General features: G+C 40.3%; 1 protein-coding gene across 1 annotated transcript; it reads right to left on the bottom strand.

The window, feature by feature from the left end:
- Positions 1-1,041: 1,041 nt before the first annotated feature.
- Positions 1,042-9,616, bottom strand: pold3 (polymerase (DNA-directed), delta 3, accessory subunit). Its single transcript, XM_078287520.1, has 12 exons — positions 9,480-9,616; positions 8,665-8,720; positions 7,994-8,093; positions 7,848-7,887; positions 6,991-7,123; positions 6,395-6,650; positions 6,210-6,282; positions 4,151-4,277; positions 3,393-3,496; positions 2,908-2,996; positions 2,350-2,431; positions 1,042-2,050 (listed from the first exon to the last, which is right to left on the bottom strand). The coding sequence occupies exons 1-12, from the start codon at positions 9,534-9,536 to the stop codon at positions 1,845-1,847; spliced, it is 1,323 nt and encodes a 440-aa protein (XP_078143646.1). The 5' UTR covers positions 9,537-9,616; the 3' UTR covers positions 1,042-1,844.
- Between the last annotated feature and the right edge of the window lie 8,679 nt (positions 9,617-18,295).

Raw genomic sequence — 18,295 nt, 5'->3', positions numbered from 1 at the left:
AGCCATGTTGCGGCTTGGTCTACTGTATGAACTGGAAAGGAAGCAGTAGGGGAACAAGAAACTACATCAAACTTGATCATAGGATCCTATTCAAGGGAGAGCAGGCTTTTAATGCAGTAACCAGGGTATCTGCAAGTTTCAGAAAGCCAAATTTAGACTTTTCGAGACCATATTAATGCTACCTGGAACTGAACTTAAGACCAATTTAAAAACCTAAATAAAGAACCAAAGCTGGCAAACCAGTTTATTTCTGTTTGAACATACTGCAGCTAATTAAAGTTCAGAAAAGTTCAGAATATGAAAAAGGACAGCGGAAATTCATTGACGAAGTCCAATTGTGTTTAGTAAAGCAGATACGATGGATATTGTACAACTAACCCTGTTCTGTATTAATCTAAGAGTGGACATCTAATATGTTTTAAGGATGCACAGACACCCTGAGTAACACAAATATCAACCTCATTCATATAGTATATCATCAAACTTGGAGCATGTGTTTAAATGTGTTGATTGTGTTTAGATATGCAAGTCATGATCTGTTAAACATTGCCACACTTTCGTTCAATATGATGAGCTGTTGTTCAATATCAGTATTAATCAATGGTTAATTTGGGCACGTTGGATAAAAGCATCCACCAAAGAGCTTGTATTATGTTACAATAGTGCTAAAAATAATGTCCAGGGTACCTTTAATGTTTACCATAGGAAGACACTAGGGCTTACTTTCATTATCGATGAATCTATCGATTATGTTTTCGATTAATCATTTAGCGTATAAAATGTAAAAAATGACAAATGCCCGTCACAAGTTACCAGAGGCCAAAGTGATTCTTCAAATGTCTTACTTAATCTGACCAGCAGCCAAAAAACACCCAATGTATTCATTTTATAATGATAAGAAACAGAGAAAGCAGCAAATCTTAACATTTGTGAAGCTGTAACCAGCAAACGTTTGGTATTTTTACTTGATTAAAACAAATAATTATCAAAATTATAATCGATTAGTGATCGACTAATCGTTTAAGCACTAGAAGACACAACAACTTATACAAAATACTTTAATGAACTCAAATAGAAGATTAGGTGTCCATTGACAACAAGACATGCTGATATACAGTTATGCAACTCATGAGACCCACATCAGAAAGGCTGCCACACACATTATCAGACCATCAGTACAAATCAGCTTTTCAACAATGACACCGACTTATGCCCCCAGATAGCTTGGATGAGGTGCAACAGTGGCAGATAGGCTGCAATGCATTAAAATAGTCATCAGTTGGATGGTTTTAGCCCCATTTGGTAACTTCCCCACCTCTAGAATAAACCTTTAACAGGCAGAATTAATCGAAAATTAGAGCCTCGTGTCTGAGAACATGACAACCAAATGATCAGCATGTTTTGTTTAACATTCAAAGGTAAAACAGACTGCCCTACAGCAATGTTTTGACAGCGAACTTTTAGAAACTGCTAACCAGAGATTGTCAAGATGCTGTACAGCAGAGAGTTGTTTCACTCATGTCACCAAATGCTTGCAGCCTCCACCACATATCATCTTCAACATCCACCTGTTACTTTTCAATGCAGTACTTATTTCACAGGACAAATATTCACACAGCTCTTGCCGTTAATGAGGTGTTGAAAAGTAAAATGTTATGTCATCCTAAACCTAACACATCGATGTGTTGAAAGCGACATCCTTTTTGTTGTGTTACAGTTACAGTAATATGTGTTTGTCCGTGTGATGTGTGACAGCTGAGAGTCATTTTACCCAGAAGACCATTACAGCAAGTCTCAAGTGCTTATTCCTCGGTGCCAACGAAAGCGTCTGACAGCGCCTTCCGTCATTTCTTTTGGAAAAATCCCATAATCGAAGCTTGTTTACTTCCTTTATTTGCGTTGGAAGCCGTTTTCTTTTGACTTTTCTTCTCATCCTCTTTCTTGCTTGTGTGTATTTTTGCTGGCATGGGATCTTTTGGAGCTTGTTTGGTGGCCTTAACATCATCTTCCGCCTCAGAGTACGATTCACTCTCATAGCCTTTCTCTGTCACTATGGAAAACAGATTGTCTGGGGTTAGAAATTAGGAGTAAGCATTGAACAACATAATGATGACCTATGGTCTTAGCTGAGGCCAGTGAGAAAACCATATTTGTTCATTTAGTGGCCATTGTTTATATATGGTTATATATGGTTATTCTCTTCTGTGGATACATTGGTTATTCTATGGTCTTCATCATGGCTACAAGTTTGTTTGTTTTTTGGTAAAATTACTCAAATTTGAGATAAATTGAGCAATTGAAACTCAGTCAAAACATTCATTAGTTTTCAATTTCTGATTGGCACCGTACCTATGCATCCTTCATCATCGATAAAGGTACGAGATTTCATGACCCGCCTCCTCTTTCTCATCTTAATTTCAGAATGCTGCTGCTGTAGAAATAAGACAGAAACACACGAATGCTCAACCACATATTCAACATACAACACATAAAGAACATTTCATGCAAGTCTAATAAATGAAATGGATTTCCTATGGACTCCCTAGACGATCACCTTACAGTAATTACATCAATTCTACAATATTTCTTGACCTAAGAAACAGAAGATTTCAAGCGATGCTTCACTTTGGTAGAGACATTTATAGTATTAAGCATCCTTTAACCTTATAGATGTTCCAAACCACTCAGGCTTTCTCGGTCATCCCTAGAAATGTCATGTACTTGCTCCAATTCCTGGAAGCCTACTTTCAGTTCTGAATAAACGGTCACATCCGTAGAAATGCCGGTGGTGAACACACACAGACACACACACACACACACACACACACCGGGGGCAACTCCTATCACACACATCTCTTCCAAATACTGACTTATTTAAATGTCTAAACGCCAAGTCTGAGTGCTTACATTTGAATGTGAAACAGACTCCTTTATCTCTCTTTCAGGACACGGTGACGGCTCTCTCACTTGCTGCTGTTGTGGAGAATCTGGAATGACTGGACAAGTGAACAAACATCAGTTTTCCATATTTTCTCTTACAACGAGCCTTGAAACTTTAGCTAGAGAATATGACTCGGCTAGGCCACATCGCTCTGTAGCTGAGGATTATTCTTCACGGTAACTACAACATTATGGGAGATGACAGTAAAACTACATAAAATGTGAAGTAATATGTGTATTAAGTCATGTGTGTATTAGGACTGAAGAACAGTTATTTCCTCCCCTAAACTCAATTATTAAATCTATTTTTCATGTATTTCCAGACCTGTTTAGAGAACCCTGGTTTTAGGTAGTTAAATCTGTTCGTATAACTATATTTCACCATTTAAAATAATTGTGTGACTAGAGGAATTGGAGAATAAAGCTACACTAGCAGGCTACAGACCACTCACCCTCATCATCACTGCTGTCTGGCTCAGGCTTCTTAATCCTGCGTCTCTTTTTCTTCTCCATCTTCTCCTCCTCGCTGTCAGAGTCTTCTATTCGCTTAGTTTTGCTTCAAGGGGGGAAAAAAATATTTGTATTTAATTATGTTGAAAGCCATATTTGACTTTTGGTAGACCACGTACATTTTTCAGTGCGCACACCTCCAAAGGAGTTTATAAACTGTCAACTACCGAAGTTGGCTGCTGTGAGGACCTGTACTCAGAATGGCTTTCTTACCTTCATTTTAAAATCCTTTTGAACCTCTAAAAAAAAAATTAGCATACTTTCAACACATTTACAGACAAGAAACACTAGATCCAGGTAATATTTCATCTGTTCTGCATCTGAATTTTTGCGTAATAAGTAATTCATTTTTGATTGTTCGAATTATCCACATTGAGATCTGATTATTGAATTATTATTGATTACTGAATGCCAGTGGTGACACTGGATCACAATGGATCCAGTGTCCAAAATTTAGCAGCAGGAAGAAATTTTGACAACGGGCAAACACCGAAGACTACCTGAGGCTTTCAAATGTTATCCTTTCAAAAAAAGTTAGCGGCCAGTGTGGCAGGTGACGCTTATTGATTTATCCACCAAAGACTAACTTTGTTTTAGACCCTGGATATATCACTTTATAGTGTAATTGAGCTGTTTAAAGGAATGTTAAATCTATGCTTTGTTACAGACTTCCCACAGGAACACACACACACACACACACCTCCTGGAGTCTTTCTTAGCCTCCCTCGGCTGCTCCACTGCGACAGCCTCTTGTATTTCTTCAGCTCTCTGCTCCGCTGTGGACGACTGAGCGGCTTCCTCCTCCTTCACACTTTTGTCGGGTCTCTCTGGTGAGGCGAGGCAGAGCGTTAACTTTGACAGTTAGTAATCTGTATTTAAGTACAGTCGTGACTGCTAGTAACATCTGAGTAAGCGCAGTAACAATTGTAACTCAGTCCATACATGTTAGTAATCCATACTGCAGTCTATATGACTGCATGTCATATGTATGTATGTTTAAATTCACATCAGCATAGCTTTATAGAACCCCACAACTGTTTACATTCTATTTTAGTGCTTTATTGTTTTTTTTTTTACTGTTGTGTGCTTCTATTTGCACTCAGAATCTGAATCTGTTCACATTGCCTGAAATTTCAAATTTAAAGCGACAATAAGGGACTCAATTTTTAGGGATGCACCGATACCGATACTGGTATCGGTATCGGTGCCGATACCAGGCTAAAATGGAATATCGGTATCGGAGATTTTACCCAAGACTAAAATCTGATACCGAAAGCCATGAGTAACATGTAAGAAATAAAAGCAAACTGTCTTGATTTTATGCATTTGTGGCACATAGAAGCCTGTATTTCTCAAACAGTGGGAAAAACAAGGATTTTATCTCAATAATTCTGTCCATTGACCCCAAACTAAGGAAGTAAGCCTGCACTGTTCAGTAAAAGTAACGGATCGGATCGGTACTCAGTATCGGCCGATACTTAAACTTTCATACTCGTAATCGGTATCGGCATTGAAAAAGTGGCATCGGTGCATCCCTAACAATTTTTTCACATTAAAATAACAACAAATAAATAACATATGTTGTACATTATCAGTCAGTGTCCGTTTGTGACCCTGTGTGTCAGTGTCCAAATCCATTGTTTGTGTGAAATTGGCTTTTCAATGACGTTTGGTATGTTTTTGGGGCGTATACCAAAGCACAAGAATGGTGAAAAGCATTAAGAACTGAAAGAACAGCAAAGCTAAATGTGTGACAAACAAAGCCCAATCAACAAAGTAAACATCAGCTTTGTTTTCTTTACTGCAGATTACTTGTGTTCGCTGTCTGCTTCTTCAACAGCTTTACGGATGCCGGTTACCTCTGCCTCAGGCTAGATGACAGCTCATTAACATGAGTGACACGTGTTGGGGTGCACATTTGACCAACTGAGGGGGAGGAGGGCGCGACTAACAATACACTTCCTGCCTCAAGGGAAAGTTGCGTATTGTAGCTTTAACTGGTAACTAGTTCCTGTAACGGGAACAGAAACTAAGCTAATCTTGCTAACCCTGCAGCTACACGTGGGATAAAAACAGTTTGAATAACATTTTGTATTGTAAATCAGGAAAAATGTTTGGTTAAGCTGTGGTTACGATAATAATTAGAAATTTTTCCCTTGGCGATCAAACTCTGGACGTTTGTTGCCACAGGTTTACGCTCCTTTACCCTCGCTTCCCTACATGCTTTAAACATGTTGCTAACTTTCCAAATTTTTATTTCATAGTATTTCAATATTTGTTAGGGCTGAACGATTTTGAAAAAATATCTAATTGCGATTATTTTGACTGATATTGCAATTGCGATATGATTTGCGATGTTAGAGGGAATGATCATTTTTACATCATTATTCTCATTTTCATTGAAAAACGTATTAAAATGATTATGGTGTGATTTTTGCAGGGATCTGTACCAAACAAAGATGTTTTCTTAAGTCTGTAGAATATGATGTGTAGGCCAGGACATCTCTGCAGCACGACAATATTTAATTTAAAATGGTATTTTGACACACATTTTGCCTTTAACAAATATTGCGCCTCCTGCGATTTGAAAATTGCAGTAGGCCATATTGCGATCTCAATAAAATTTTGATTAATTGTTCAGCCCTAATATTTGTTGACATTTATTTCTAGTCATTCACTGTTTTTAAATTGTATATTCTTTTTACATGTCTACACAAATAAAATGACAGCGAGACTAAGCTGTTGCAAATATAACTCACTTGCTACTTGATTCCCAAAGAAGTTGATCATAGGATTGGTCTTTCCAGCTGGTTTGCTTTTGGGGGCCTCAACCTACAATATAAACACAATAAAAACAAAACAAAACAAAACACTATAACAATCATTCTACCATTCTGTACATTGATTTCTCTATGAACAACAATTAAGTACATAAAAGCCATACCACAGGTGCAACTTCTTTCGGCTCCGACTTCACCTCTTTGCCAGCGTCCTGGTTCTTGGGAGTCGTCTTATTTGCGAACATTCCCATGATGCCTTTGGGCGGCTTGGTGGAAGGTTTAGAAGCCACACTGGCGTGACCATTCATGCCCGATTTGACATTTTGAGGCTCTGGCGTTGGGGCCTGCACCGCTTCCCTGGCCTGCTGTATCTCCACTGAGGACATGGGCTCTGCACCGGCACAGCGTATGGCACTGTACCTGCAAACAGAATGAAAACACAAGCAAGATAATTCAACACTTTCCTACGGATTACCAATCCTACAATCAAACAGGTGATTTTTCAGTTGTTATTTTCAGAAGTACAGTGTTTTTGAAGACAATTCCCATTCGTTTCTCATGACGACGATGACTGATATTTACTGAGGCCATAGTTCTCTCCCAGAAAAAGTTGACTTGTCCCAGGGGGGGAGCAGCCGAGTTCATTTGTCTTGGGGTTTTATTCACATTTTCCATATTGTTCCAGACTTTCCACACCTGTGGACTGTAAAAGCCCAGATCCCTTTTCACTTATAATCGCACACTGAGAAGACAGACGTACCTGCTGCAGTTCTTCAGATTGTCTTTCACAGCGTCGTAGTCCACGCTGTAGAGCGGACCGCTGTCTCTCAGTACAGCTTTCTGGACGCTGTACACATGGACACTGACTGTCAAGCTCATCTTGGACTTGACATCTGCAAAAGAAAACGCTTACAGTTAACGTGTCCACTGGGAAACTTTACAAAGTGCTGGCTTCTTTCTCTTTTTATGTGATCAAGTGTTGTAATTAACTTTTTTGGTGTACCCACTTTCCCTCAATGTGCCTTGTCTGCTTTTACTTCAGTGATTTCCTGTGTTTCCCAGAATGACTTGCGACTACCCCCAGATAAGGGGCATGAACATGTAACTTTCAATCAAAGGTGGGCACATGATCGCAGCCACCCCCCTTACTCAAACAAAACACGGCTGCATTGCATTCTGGTCTATTGAGGCTGCTGTCGGTGGAGAAATTGGTCTCTCTCCTCTTCTACAACGGATTTCTCTCTGTATGATTGTTGAACGTCTCTTGGTGCAAAATGGCGGCTCTAGAAAGAAGCCCTCGCTCTTTGATTCTGAGGGACTGACACCAAAACCCAATGTTTACCAATGATGTTTTAGATGGTTGAAAAAAAAATCATCCATGGGAATAAGAAAAATACACCATCAAACAACTAAAAGGACCCAGGAATGCAGATTACATCATCGATAGCCATTTCTTTTAACAGTGTTAATGTTTTAGGGTGGATTTTGCTTTTCCTCAAATGCCAGAAATAAGATTAGTTTCAGTGCTGCAGCCTATAGCAGAAACAAAAAGGAGACTAACATCAAAAACTAGTTAACACTGCGTGGTTATCAGGAAACCACATGGCATCAACCTACCTTCCAGCTGGTCCTCTCTGACCACTGACACCTTATGACTCTGAAAAGGAACCATGACAGAAAGCACTGTCACAACTGAAATCAAAACAGTCACATATGTAGGCTACAAAAGGATGAAGACGGTGCCAATTTTCTTCCTTCCCTACCGTGTGGCCATTCTCAACAAACTTGCCCGACACCAGATAGGTGGCATGGAGCTGAGCTGAGCTTTCTTTCCTCTTGTGATCCAGGTAATGGTAGAGCATCCTGAAACAAGGACACACATTTTCATCATTATGTTTTAGCAGTAAAAGAAAGTTACCAGCTATCTGATAAACTCTGATATTAATTATCCTTTTAGCTAAGTGACAAGTGACATTATACTGTATTCCCCAATATGGTTAATCAGAAAAAGATATACAAATGTAAATATTACTCTATATGTATGTTGCACTGTATGTGAGGTCATGTTTAATTTGCATTATTTTGCACTTTTTTAATTGTAAATTTTTTACCTTTACTGTATTTTTTATTACTCTGTAAAGCACTTTGAATTGCCTCAGTGTATGAAATGTGCTATACAAATAAAGCTGCCTTGCCTTGCCTTGCATCATACTGTCAAACCCTGTAAGGTGCCAATATACATAGTCTCTGAGACAAATTTAAGTACATGTATTGTAGTCTACATGATGATTAAGTGACTGTGAGTGTTACAACAGTATAAAAAGGACAGGCAATAGATGACTAGTGTTTCTTCAAGTCTGGCTTTGAATATAAAATATTTGGCGTTTCCTCATCCACGTTTTAAGTCGCTAGCCTAGATAGGAATAACACTCACTGTTTTGCTGTGTTGACATGGACCCCAAGAGTGAGACTCAGCCATTTATAGGTCACCTGTATAATTGAGACAGCAATGGTTAAAATGTGTTAGTTGTATCATTGGCTGTCCAAATTAATAAGACACAGGTGAAAGAAAGACATCTCGGTTTAGTATTTCAGTCTACAAAGGCATTAACATCTAAAGACAGCTAACGTTAAAGGTACCAGACTAACGTTAATCTAAGGATGACAGTTGCTCCTGATAGATAGTGTTGATAAGGTTGTTAGTCTAGTTAGCCAACCAGTAGCCCGGTGCGTGCCATTCTCTGTATGGAGCAAACGTCACGCCAAACGCCATTCAAAAATCTGGCAGTTTAATGTTGTCTCACTTATCGGCAAACGTATATATCTGGTCGAGCAGGACTTAAAACCTTTAACGAACCCTTAGGGGCCACCCTTCAATTCGGCACATATCAAACACACCAAGTAGCACTTATTTAAACAAAATTTAAACTTTCGGAATCTCTTCCACCAAAATGCACCGTTGTTGGCGGTAGCTAGCAGTGCGAATCAATTCTAAAAGTTGAGGTTCAATTGAATTTAAGCGCTGTTTGCTGAATCTTCTATACGCCGAATTTACCAAAAGACCCTAACGATTCGTAAAATGTCTGAAGTCATGCTCTAGCAAACATTAAACAGGCAGATTTTTTGCATAGACATTGCTGGCGCACTACTAACGTTAATGTTAGCTTGGTTATCACCAGGAGTAACGTTAACGTCTGCTAGAAAGGCTGTCAAACAAGAGGACACATCATCAATCAAGACTTCACTTACTATCTTGTTGTGGTCGTTGACATATTCATCGATATTATCCAAATAAAGCTCGTCCATTGTGTTAAATTAGTGTGTCGGTGGACGTTGCTATGTTGACTTTCGTTGAAACAATTTAACTGCGCGGGAACACTCTTTATTTACTTCCGGTCACATGTCACGTGCTGTTCTGTTCTTCCTGTGAGACTAACGGCTGCCCTCTACAGGTGAACAACGGCTATTGCTGCTGTTCACAGGCTGTGATATTACAATGTATCCTTTTAAAACCTGTTCTAATCCTTCTACTTATGCTTTTGTAAACACAAATGAATATGCAAACAATCAAATAAATACTTAATAAAACTTAAAATAAATCTATTAAACCACTCTATAAAACCGGTATTTCCCCCGAGCATAAGTCAATGAAAATCGAACAATGAAGACAAGAAATCAGATTTTCTCTGGATGAAAAAAATAAATAAATTAAAAAAAAATCTCTCTGCTGTTTGACCAGTTGCTGTTTTCTTTGTGATGTCTCATCAAAAACACACGCACATCCTAAACAGATTCTGGACAGAAACAAACAAACAAAACATGCACACTGCTCCTAAGGTGTATACATTTATTAACACCAAGACAGGTGTTAACAAAGCGCAGTGCTCTTCATCAAGTGTGTTGAATTAAATGTATGTGTCAGAGCTCAGCTCACTCTGCCTGCCAGGCTGAACAGCAGCTTGGATCTGAAATGTTTCCAGTGATGGAAGAGATAGTCTTCTTCCTAAAGAAGAGGAGAGGAGACAAACCACTAAGAGCTGTGGGACGGACTGGGACTGAACTGCTGCTCCTCACTGGTCCCAGTCTGCTGTACTGGGAGCTTTTTGCTTCCCTGCTTTCTCTGCTGGGTCTCTCTCTCTCTCTCTCTCTCTCTCTCTCTCTCTCTCTCTCTCTGTCTCTCTCTCTCTCTCTCTCTCTCCAGTGCATTCAGCCACAGGAAAGATGGATCCTACGCTCCACTAACACCTTAATAACCAAAGCATGCCTTTCCAAAACGTGTCAAACCTCTACCACTCCTCCTGGATAATAATCAGCACTGTTAATGTGTTTTCAATAGAGAAACCAACTGGTTGGGAAATGGGAAACAGGCAGAGGAGAAGAGGCTGAGCTACAGGAAAGAGATCAGCACCAGTTATCACTGCATCAGACAAACTCAGTATGAATGTTGATGTGAGCGAGGCAGAATTTGAATGAGGGAAAATGTTGGAAAATGAAACTTCCATCAATCAATCTGAGGTCCTGCAGGCAAATCATCGGTCAACTGGGCAAAAATGGACACAACTTCTTACCAGCATCCTCCCTGATAGAAACATGCAGAGGAGTGTCTGCCCGCTCCTCATTCATCTGCAACAGGTGACGCTCATTTTGATTAGGAAAGTGACCCGTGGAAGAACTCATACATCACTTTTTCCCACAGTGCAGCTGAGGGCATCACGAGCAAGTTCAGGTCAGTCAGTCACTCAGGTAACGCTTAGTGAGATGATGCGCTTCGTCAGATGGCCTCTAGAGGGCGTTTTTGACTGTGAGATGCAGTGTTTCCCATACAGAGGCACAAAATCAAAAGTTGGTCAGTGTATAGAAATGGATCTAAATCGATCTCTAATGCGCCTGATGTCGCATCACGTCATGTCTGTAATTTGGAGATGTACAGACAGCAGACCAGCAGCACTGAACTCAATCCACAGAGTCTCCCGGTGTGAAAACAAAAGTGAAACTTAACCTTCCACAGTTAGTAAGGGGGATTGCAGACAGTAACTCGTCTTCGCTGTCCTACAAACTTTAACGGTAGGTGACGTCATCTTGTGGTATTTAAGTAACGTTAGTGGAATTAGGTAATTTAACTGTATGCAGTGCTTCAGTGCATGGAATTGAACACACGCGCCTTGGGCCTGTACAGGATCTGTGCTTGTTCATTTTCAGTAGAGCTTCAAAATATGAATGAGGTGATGAGGCCAGTGGACTTAATATAATTACCATTATCAATGTGTCTTCATGGGAAACAATCTGTCCAGAAAAGATTAGATCTGTCTGTATAGAGATGACATCATCACCTGTTACAGTGCAGAAGACCAGAGCCAATAGAAATGCTTATTCTGAGCCGGATTGAATTTTAATATGATGGAGAAGCAGACTGGAGCAAATATTCAATATATGGAGCAGGAAATCATAACACAGAAACAAACAGCGGAGGGAAACGTCTCCAATCAAACCAACAAGCAGGATGTCAGAGTTTGGGATTATTCTCCTAAAACCAATTCAAGTTTCTGTTTAACATCTAAACACTGTGGGAACATGAACAAATACACATAGTTGATAAGCAAAGCAGTCAGAGTGACATGACTTCACTCTGCTCAGACTAAAGTCTTTTTAACAAACTAAAGATTCAAATGTTTCAGCTGCTGGGACCTTGGCTGTTTTGGTCTGTGCTTCTAGAAATGAATACATAATAACAATAATAATACTAATAATAAACTTTATGTCTATTGTATTTTGCATAAGAAGTGCTAAGTGATTCACAATTTTAAGAATAAAAACACAAATACACAAATAAGACATAAGACACAGGGAAAGTTACAAGAAGCATTTGAAAGGAAATGATAATAATGAAAATAATAATAATTGAAAGCAAGTTGATAAAAGTGAGTTTTCAGTTGGAGTTTGAAAGAAGATACAGAGTCAGATGAATGCTGATTACTGAGTGTTGGGACTGATTACTGATGATTGTTTTGTTTAGAACTAGAGACTGAGAAATTGGAAATTTAAATATGAGCTTCTGATAATAATGACTAATAATATTTTCTACCCAAACAGCTGCCAGGGGGATATTTATGGGCAGAGATTAGTGCCAGCAGAAAGTGAAGCAGAGAACCGATCAGTAAAACAAACACACCTCAAGCTGTAGCCACGCACCTAATTCCTCAGATACGTGTCTCAGAGACTTGAAACTGAATTGTAAGAACTGAATTTGAAAGCTTATTGAACTTTAACCTCAAATTAGTTTAAAATAAAAGTTGAAAGTTGAGAGAAAATTCAAATTCAGTTTCTGCCCAGAGACATTTCCTCGACCTCCTCACCTTTCAGCAGGCTTTTAAAATGCTAAACGATACCTTTGGAACCTCAGACTGTCCCACATCTGTCCCACACTGTGTATATTAGGTGATGAGTTCAGGTTGTTCTTAGTGTCTCAGTACACAGAGGATCTTCTACAATATTCAGACTGAAGCAGCTCTTAGTCTTCAGCTCCCTGTGCTGCTGATCTGCAGATAATAAGGCAGTCCAGCACAACACAACTTCTAATAGAAACAACAAGCAGAGGGGCGGCAACGCACAGCAGAAAAGGGAAAAATATTCCCCTAATGGAGACCAAGTGAACTCAGTTCTTCAGCATCATAGTTTCACCTCGTAAACACAGAAAAAAAACATCAAATCCTGGTTGTGGAAGAGGAAGGAAAAGCCTGGAGGAACGGGCTTGTTGTGATCTTCTCTTTCTTTCTGAACATGAGTCACATTCACCTTTCTCACCTCGGCCTTCTCCGCCCGCTGTTCAGTCATGTTTTATTCTGCTTGTCTGTCTGGAGCCGAGTGAGAAGCAGAGGTATCACAGTGTCAGCTGATGCTTTCCTGAATGGAAGGCATTGATTATCAGCTGGTGATTGGAAGACTGGAGACAGAGCCGCAGTCTGACCAGTATCAATACAGTCTGTTGTTCAGTACAGACAGCACATTTTAAAGTGAAGTAATCTATGATCTTTACTGACCGCTAAAGCAGGTACTGCAGATAGAATTTTTCTCTTCCTACACAAGTTTCCCCTTGAGCTACGGTGGCCTGTGACTGACACAAACAATAAAGTCACATTTTCACAACAGAGAGGAGTAAGCTAGCTAATTAGAGCAGAGATCCAACAGAAACGTCTATTGAAGAGGTGATACATCACCATGCTAAAGACTGGAGTTTTATATTTTGTCATTTGATTTTTTAAAGAAATAGAAAAGAACCCGCACACTGTATCTTGCTTGTAGCACTCAAGTGATTTATTGTGCGCTTGGTGTGCACACATGCTGTGTGCTGTGAGCATTTTGTGACCCTCAATCAAATCACTTTTTTAATAGTCTTGCAGTTGCTTGGCAACAGAAACAGGAATGTTAGTTTATGACAACACTGTATTGTATTATACTCTATGTTGAAAGACAAAATAAGTGATCACAGACAGAGTAGGAGGAGACAGAAAGTTGCTTCGATCGATACCCTGCGGAAGTACGTCAGCCATGTTTGTGAAAAAGGTCTATAGAGAGATGTAGAGACAGTGAGAGAGATGCTTTTTAACTGGAGGGGGACTGGCCCAACACACACACACACACACACACACACACACACACACACACACACAGCCTTGCAAACCAAATTTCCCTCACAGGACAGTAAATAGGCTACTGGAACTTGGACTTCAGCTTGTCTGCATAAAAGTTCCACTTAAAAGCCTTCAAAACAAGATGCAGTCTCTTTCTGTAGCTCACACAGCGCAGCATGACCTAACATGAGCCTTCACATTGACATTAAACACACCGGATGACGTGGTTACATGCTTCTCACATGAGGAGGTGATGATGAAGTCACTGCCGTCTGCAGGTGTCTGCATTAATTCAGGGAGAGTTGAGGTGAGAGCAGGATCCGATATCACATCATTATCACATACGGTATATATATTGTGTGTGATATATTTCCATATGTGAAATAGCTGTCAAACATTCAGTACTTTCTGCTCCTCACCAAACTCTGAAACAGTGAACCCTGAATATCCCAGTGTATCAACTCCTACCTAAACAGCAGTGTTTCTGCGTTTCAGTGTTTTCAGTGTTTCAGCATCATGTCAAAATTCTCTCCTATTGATAATGCGTGTGTGTGTTTTATGTGGTTTGACCCACCGATCTAAAATCCAAAGGCCATTTTCTAAAACTCTGCAAAATCTGCAACTTGGTCATTTGAACTTCTTCCTAACTTTATTGCCAAGTCATATTACTTTATTCTCAGCGATGACCCAGCTGACAGCCAATGAAAATCAACATGCTGATGAAGTGTTACATATTTAACAGCCTCCCTGATTATCCACGCTGCAGTGAACCGCATACCAGATAGAAAGACAGATTCTCCCAGCAGAACTCTGTTGTAAGAGAAGAGGTAGTGGCACAAATAAAACTCACTGGCAGGTTTAGTGTGACATTAACATGCTGCTGTCATTCATTTACATTGACTTGCATCTTGAGTCTGACTGTGACCCACTGAAAACCTCAGAGGAAATCTTCACTGCATACCAAGTAAAACAAGCCACTTTACTCCCTGAGTAATACAAAACAGATACAGTATATGTGGACAACAGTCACTCACAAGTTAGATTTTCTTGTTAAAATCAACTTAGAACATTTCAGAAAACTGTGCAAGTGCTACTCTCTGCATCAGTGTGGTGTGTACACTGCCTCTAGCATGCTTAATATACAGGATGGTGCATCACAAAATGCCATTTAGTTTTTTATTGAGGCAGAACTGGTACGCATCACATGGACTCAGTATGGTAAATGGAGAACTTTGGAGTTTTCTGAAATGTTTTAATTTGATTTCAACAACAGACTCAAACTTTTGATTGTCCAATTTTTGCATATATCAGTTTTGTATTTACTCAAGGAGGAAGGCATCATATCAGAAGCCGTGTTGAACAGCTGCTTCTTGCCGCACAGTATACAGTCAAGATTTCATCCTGCATCTAATTTTGTTTGTCAACAAAACTTAGAGAAAAAAAAATTAGATGAAATTTCTGGGGATGTTGAGTGTTTTTTATTCACTAATGTGGATTACTGTGTAATTGAATCATCTAGAGCAGGTGGCAGTTTGTGATTTTATGAAGTGTTTATGAAACATGCAAATGATCAAAAGAGGATAGTGGTGCTGCAAAGCTGCAACTGGTAAAACATTCAGGAATAAGAAAACACTCTGCTGTGACGGTCTCAGCTCATAACATCATGACAGTCCCGCCACTGAAAAACCACAGGGAGCGAACTGCAGAGCTTCCTTTAAAACTGTTCTTTCTGATGTGAACCTTATGAAACCAGGAAGCCCCACTGAGATTAACAATCTGTTTTTCAGGGGAGACCTGGCCAAGAGACAAACATCAAACAACAATGTGAAAAGGAAAACTACAATCACAATCACATGAAAGGAAACAGCAAAGTCAGAATTTGCCCATGCAGCTGCTCCAAAAGGCAGCTGGCCAATCTAATCTGTTTTGATGAGATCCTTGATGTCTGGTCTGGGTTAAGCCTTGATAATAGATTCTTTCATCAGCGATTTCCTGGTGCAAGATGGAGAATGCAAAGCGTTTCACAGAGGGCAAAGGTTTCCTCTTGTACCCCTGTGGAAATATCTTCCATGTTGGAGAAACTGTCGGCGTTTTGACTTTCCCCTGCTCTCCTGCTCTCTGTCCTCTGCTGAAGCGTCTGACTGCTGCTGTGTCCGAGTCACAGAGGAGGAAAAATCTGCTTTTGGAGAATCTATTAGATCTCTCTCATCTCAGAGGCTTCAGGATTCCCCCTGCAGAACATCCTGATTACTTTTGTGATTTAAAACCTCCAAGCGGCAGCGGCTCCGGGGGGTTATCTGCTAAGAGCCGCAGCCGTCGACCCGCTCAGCCGTCGACCCGCTCAGCTGTGCGACGGCCGTCTCACCTCCCATCAGAGGCTTCAGGCAGCCGGACACCTGTGAAATAACATGGAGAGATCAGACAGATCCATGCAGAAAAAACAGCGGCTGGAAACTGTGATGCTGCTGATATGATAATGACACACCGTTCAGTTTCCGACAGAGTCCGGTTCAGAAGTTCCTGAACTTTTTCATGTCAGCGGCCCCAAATAGAAATGCATTAGACCTCAGAACCTATTTGATAAGAGGAACAACATCTGAGACGAGTGAGAGAATAATGAAAGAAAACTATATAAAACATTTTTCTGCTTTGGCATCCACTGATCCAGGTGACGTGCTTTAAACCGTCTGTTCTCAGTCACAGATTAGCAGGACAAAGTGAAGTTGTTTTGCTGAATCCTCCTCACAACAACCTGAGCTGTGTGTTCTCACTGTAATCGACTTGAGAAAACTGTCGCTGTAAACACATTCATATTGAACAAAAAGAGAAACACAGTTGCCTCGTTTTCTCATTTGTTGGTGCAGAAAATGTGGACTTTTTGGTGACGTTGGCCATCCACATCAAGGAAACAGAGAGAGGAAGCGGGAGACAGAGAGAGTATCAGAAAGAACGGCTCAATACAGAGGAATCAAAGGATTGTAGAAGAGTAGATTAAATAAATAAAGGTCTATAGACAGTCATACAGGCGCTCATGAATGCAGATAAAACCCCCACACAAGTATTAGCGCACACAAACACAAAAACGTTTGATCAATTATGCCGATAAAAAGTGCAGACTGAGATGCATGAATGCACATTTGATTTTGTTTTGTGAGGATAAATGTATTGTTTCAGATTGTAGGTGATCCACAGTAAACACAGATGATTGACAGCTGATGATGAAAGAAAATAAGAGATCAGCTTTGTTTTTGTCACAAACTCATTAAGTCTGTAAAGACCAGCGACACTTTGGAGAAACTGCTCTTCTGCAGTTTCGAATGAATGTGTGAAGTCTGACACCAACACAACGCTGCTCTGCTGGTCTGAAGCTGAAGGGAAATGACAATGATGATAAAGAAAACAATTATGTAATCCGTGTTGTTTACAGGAGTTCCACCTGAATGAACAACCAATAAAATGTTGTGAACCAGACGGCTGGGTAAAGACTTCCAGCAGGAGCGTCTCTCTTCTTCTTCACTACATTTCAGTTTTTCCTTCAGCTGGACTGTTTGGGTCTCTGTTGACCTTTTACTGTAATTATGTTGTAAACCAGCGGCAGAACTGCAGTCCTGCTGCTATCAATCTAATATCTGCTCTATCTGAAGGGACTGGCTGCTGAATTCGATTACAGTGATGTGCTGCAGCAGTCTCATAACAACCAAGGTTCATTTCCAGGAGAGTCTTAAACACCTGGGCATTAAAATGCATCTTGAGTGATCGGATAGCAATCCAATCGCACTTATCCACATAAAAATCGTAAGACTGGGGACGGATTAAAATCCACTTGCTTAAACCACCTTGGGAGGAGGTTTGAGATGCATTGTGGCTGCACTGGAAGTGTAAATGGAAAAGTTTCTCCAAGGCACATACTCCTCCCAACACGTTACGTCCTGCTAATAGACAGGAAGGATGGTTAAACACTAGATCTACATTCGAGAAGAGGAATTAGTCTATTGTGAGGGAAAGTGCGGAGGGAGGGCTATCAGATTTCTATCCAGCTGCTGAAGACACATTTTTGATAACAAATGTAAATCTAATGTGGATAAATCGCTTCTGTTGAGGGGGGAGAGAGAGCGGGAATCATTCACATCCACAACCTAGATTTTGTCCCAGCCAGTATGAACCAGAGACCTTTCAGTCACAAGCCTGCTTCTCCAACCAGCAGCCTGCTTCCACCTTCTGAATTATAATGAACTGAATTCTGGATAAAGACTCTGTGAGCTGGTAGTTGTTGCTGTTGCTGTCAGAGTCTCTCTGTCAGTGTGGAGGATCATTAGCTGCTGCTCCCCCTCAGCATCAGCTCCACCTCACCCTCGGCTCTTTGTGGCTCCGCTGATAAGGCCGGGCTAATATCTGTTCGGTCGCTGGCTGCACGGGGAAATGATAAACACACCTTGC

The sequence above is a fragment of the Centroberyx gerrardi genome, chromosome 13 (genome assembly GCF_048128805.1).
Source record: "Centroberyx gerrardi isolate f3 chromosome 13, fCenGer3.hap1.cur.20231027, whole genome shotgun sequence".
Classification (NCBI taxonomy): domain Eukaryota; kingdom Metazoa; phylum Chordata; class Actinopteri; order Beryciformes; family Berycidae; genus Centroberyx; species Centroberyx gerrardi.
The sequence above is the reverse complement of the archived record's forward strand: the minus strand, read 5'-3'. Positions and strand labels throughout refer to the sequence as shown.

Coding starts and splice junctions, on each gene's coding strand:
- pold3 (XM_078287520.1), bottom strand. CDS start 9,536: ATGGACGAGCTTTATTTGGATAATATCGATGAATATGTCAACGACCAC. Junction 7,888..7,993: donor TTGTTGAGAATGGCCACACG/GTAGGGAAGGAA, acceptor GTTCCTTTTCAG/AGTCATAAGGTGTCAGTGGT. Junction 4,278..6,209: donor CTTTGGGAATCAAGTAGCAA/GTGAGTTATATT, acceptor TCGCCTCACCAG/AGAGACCCGACAAAAGTGTG.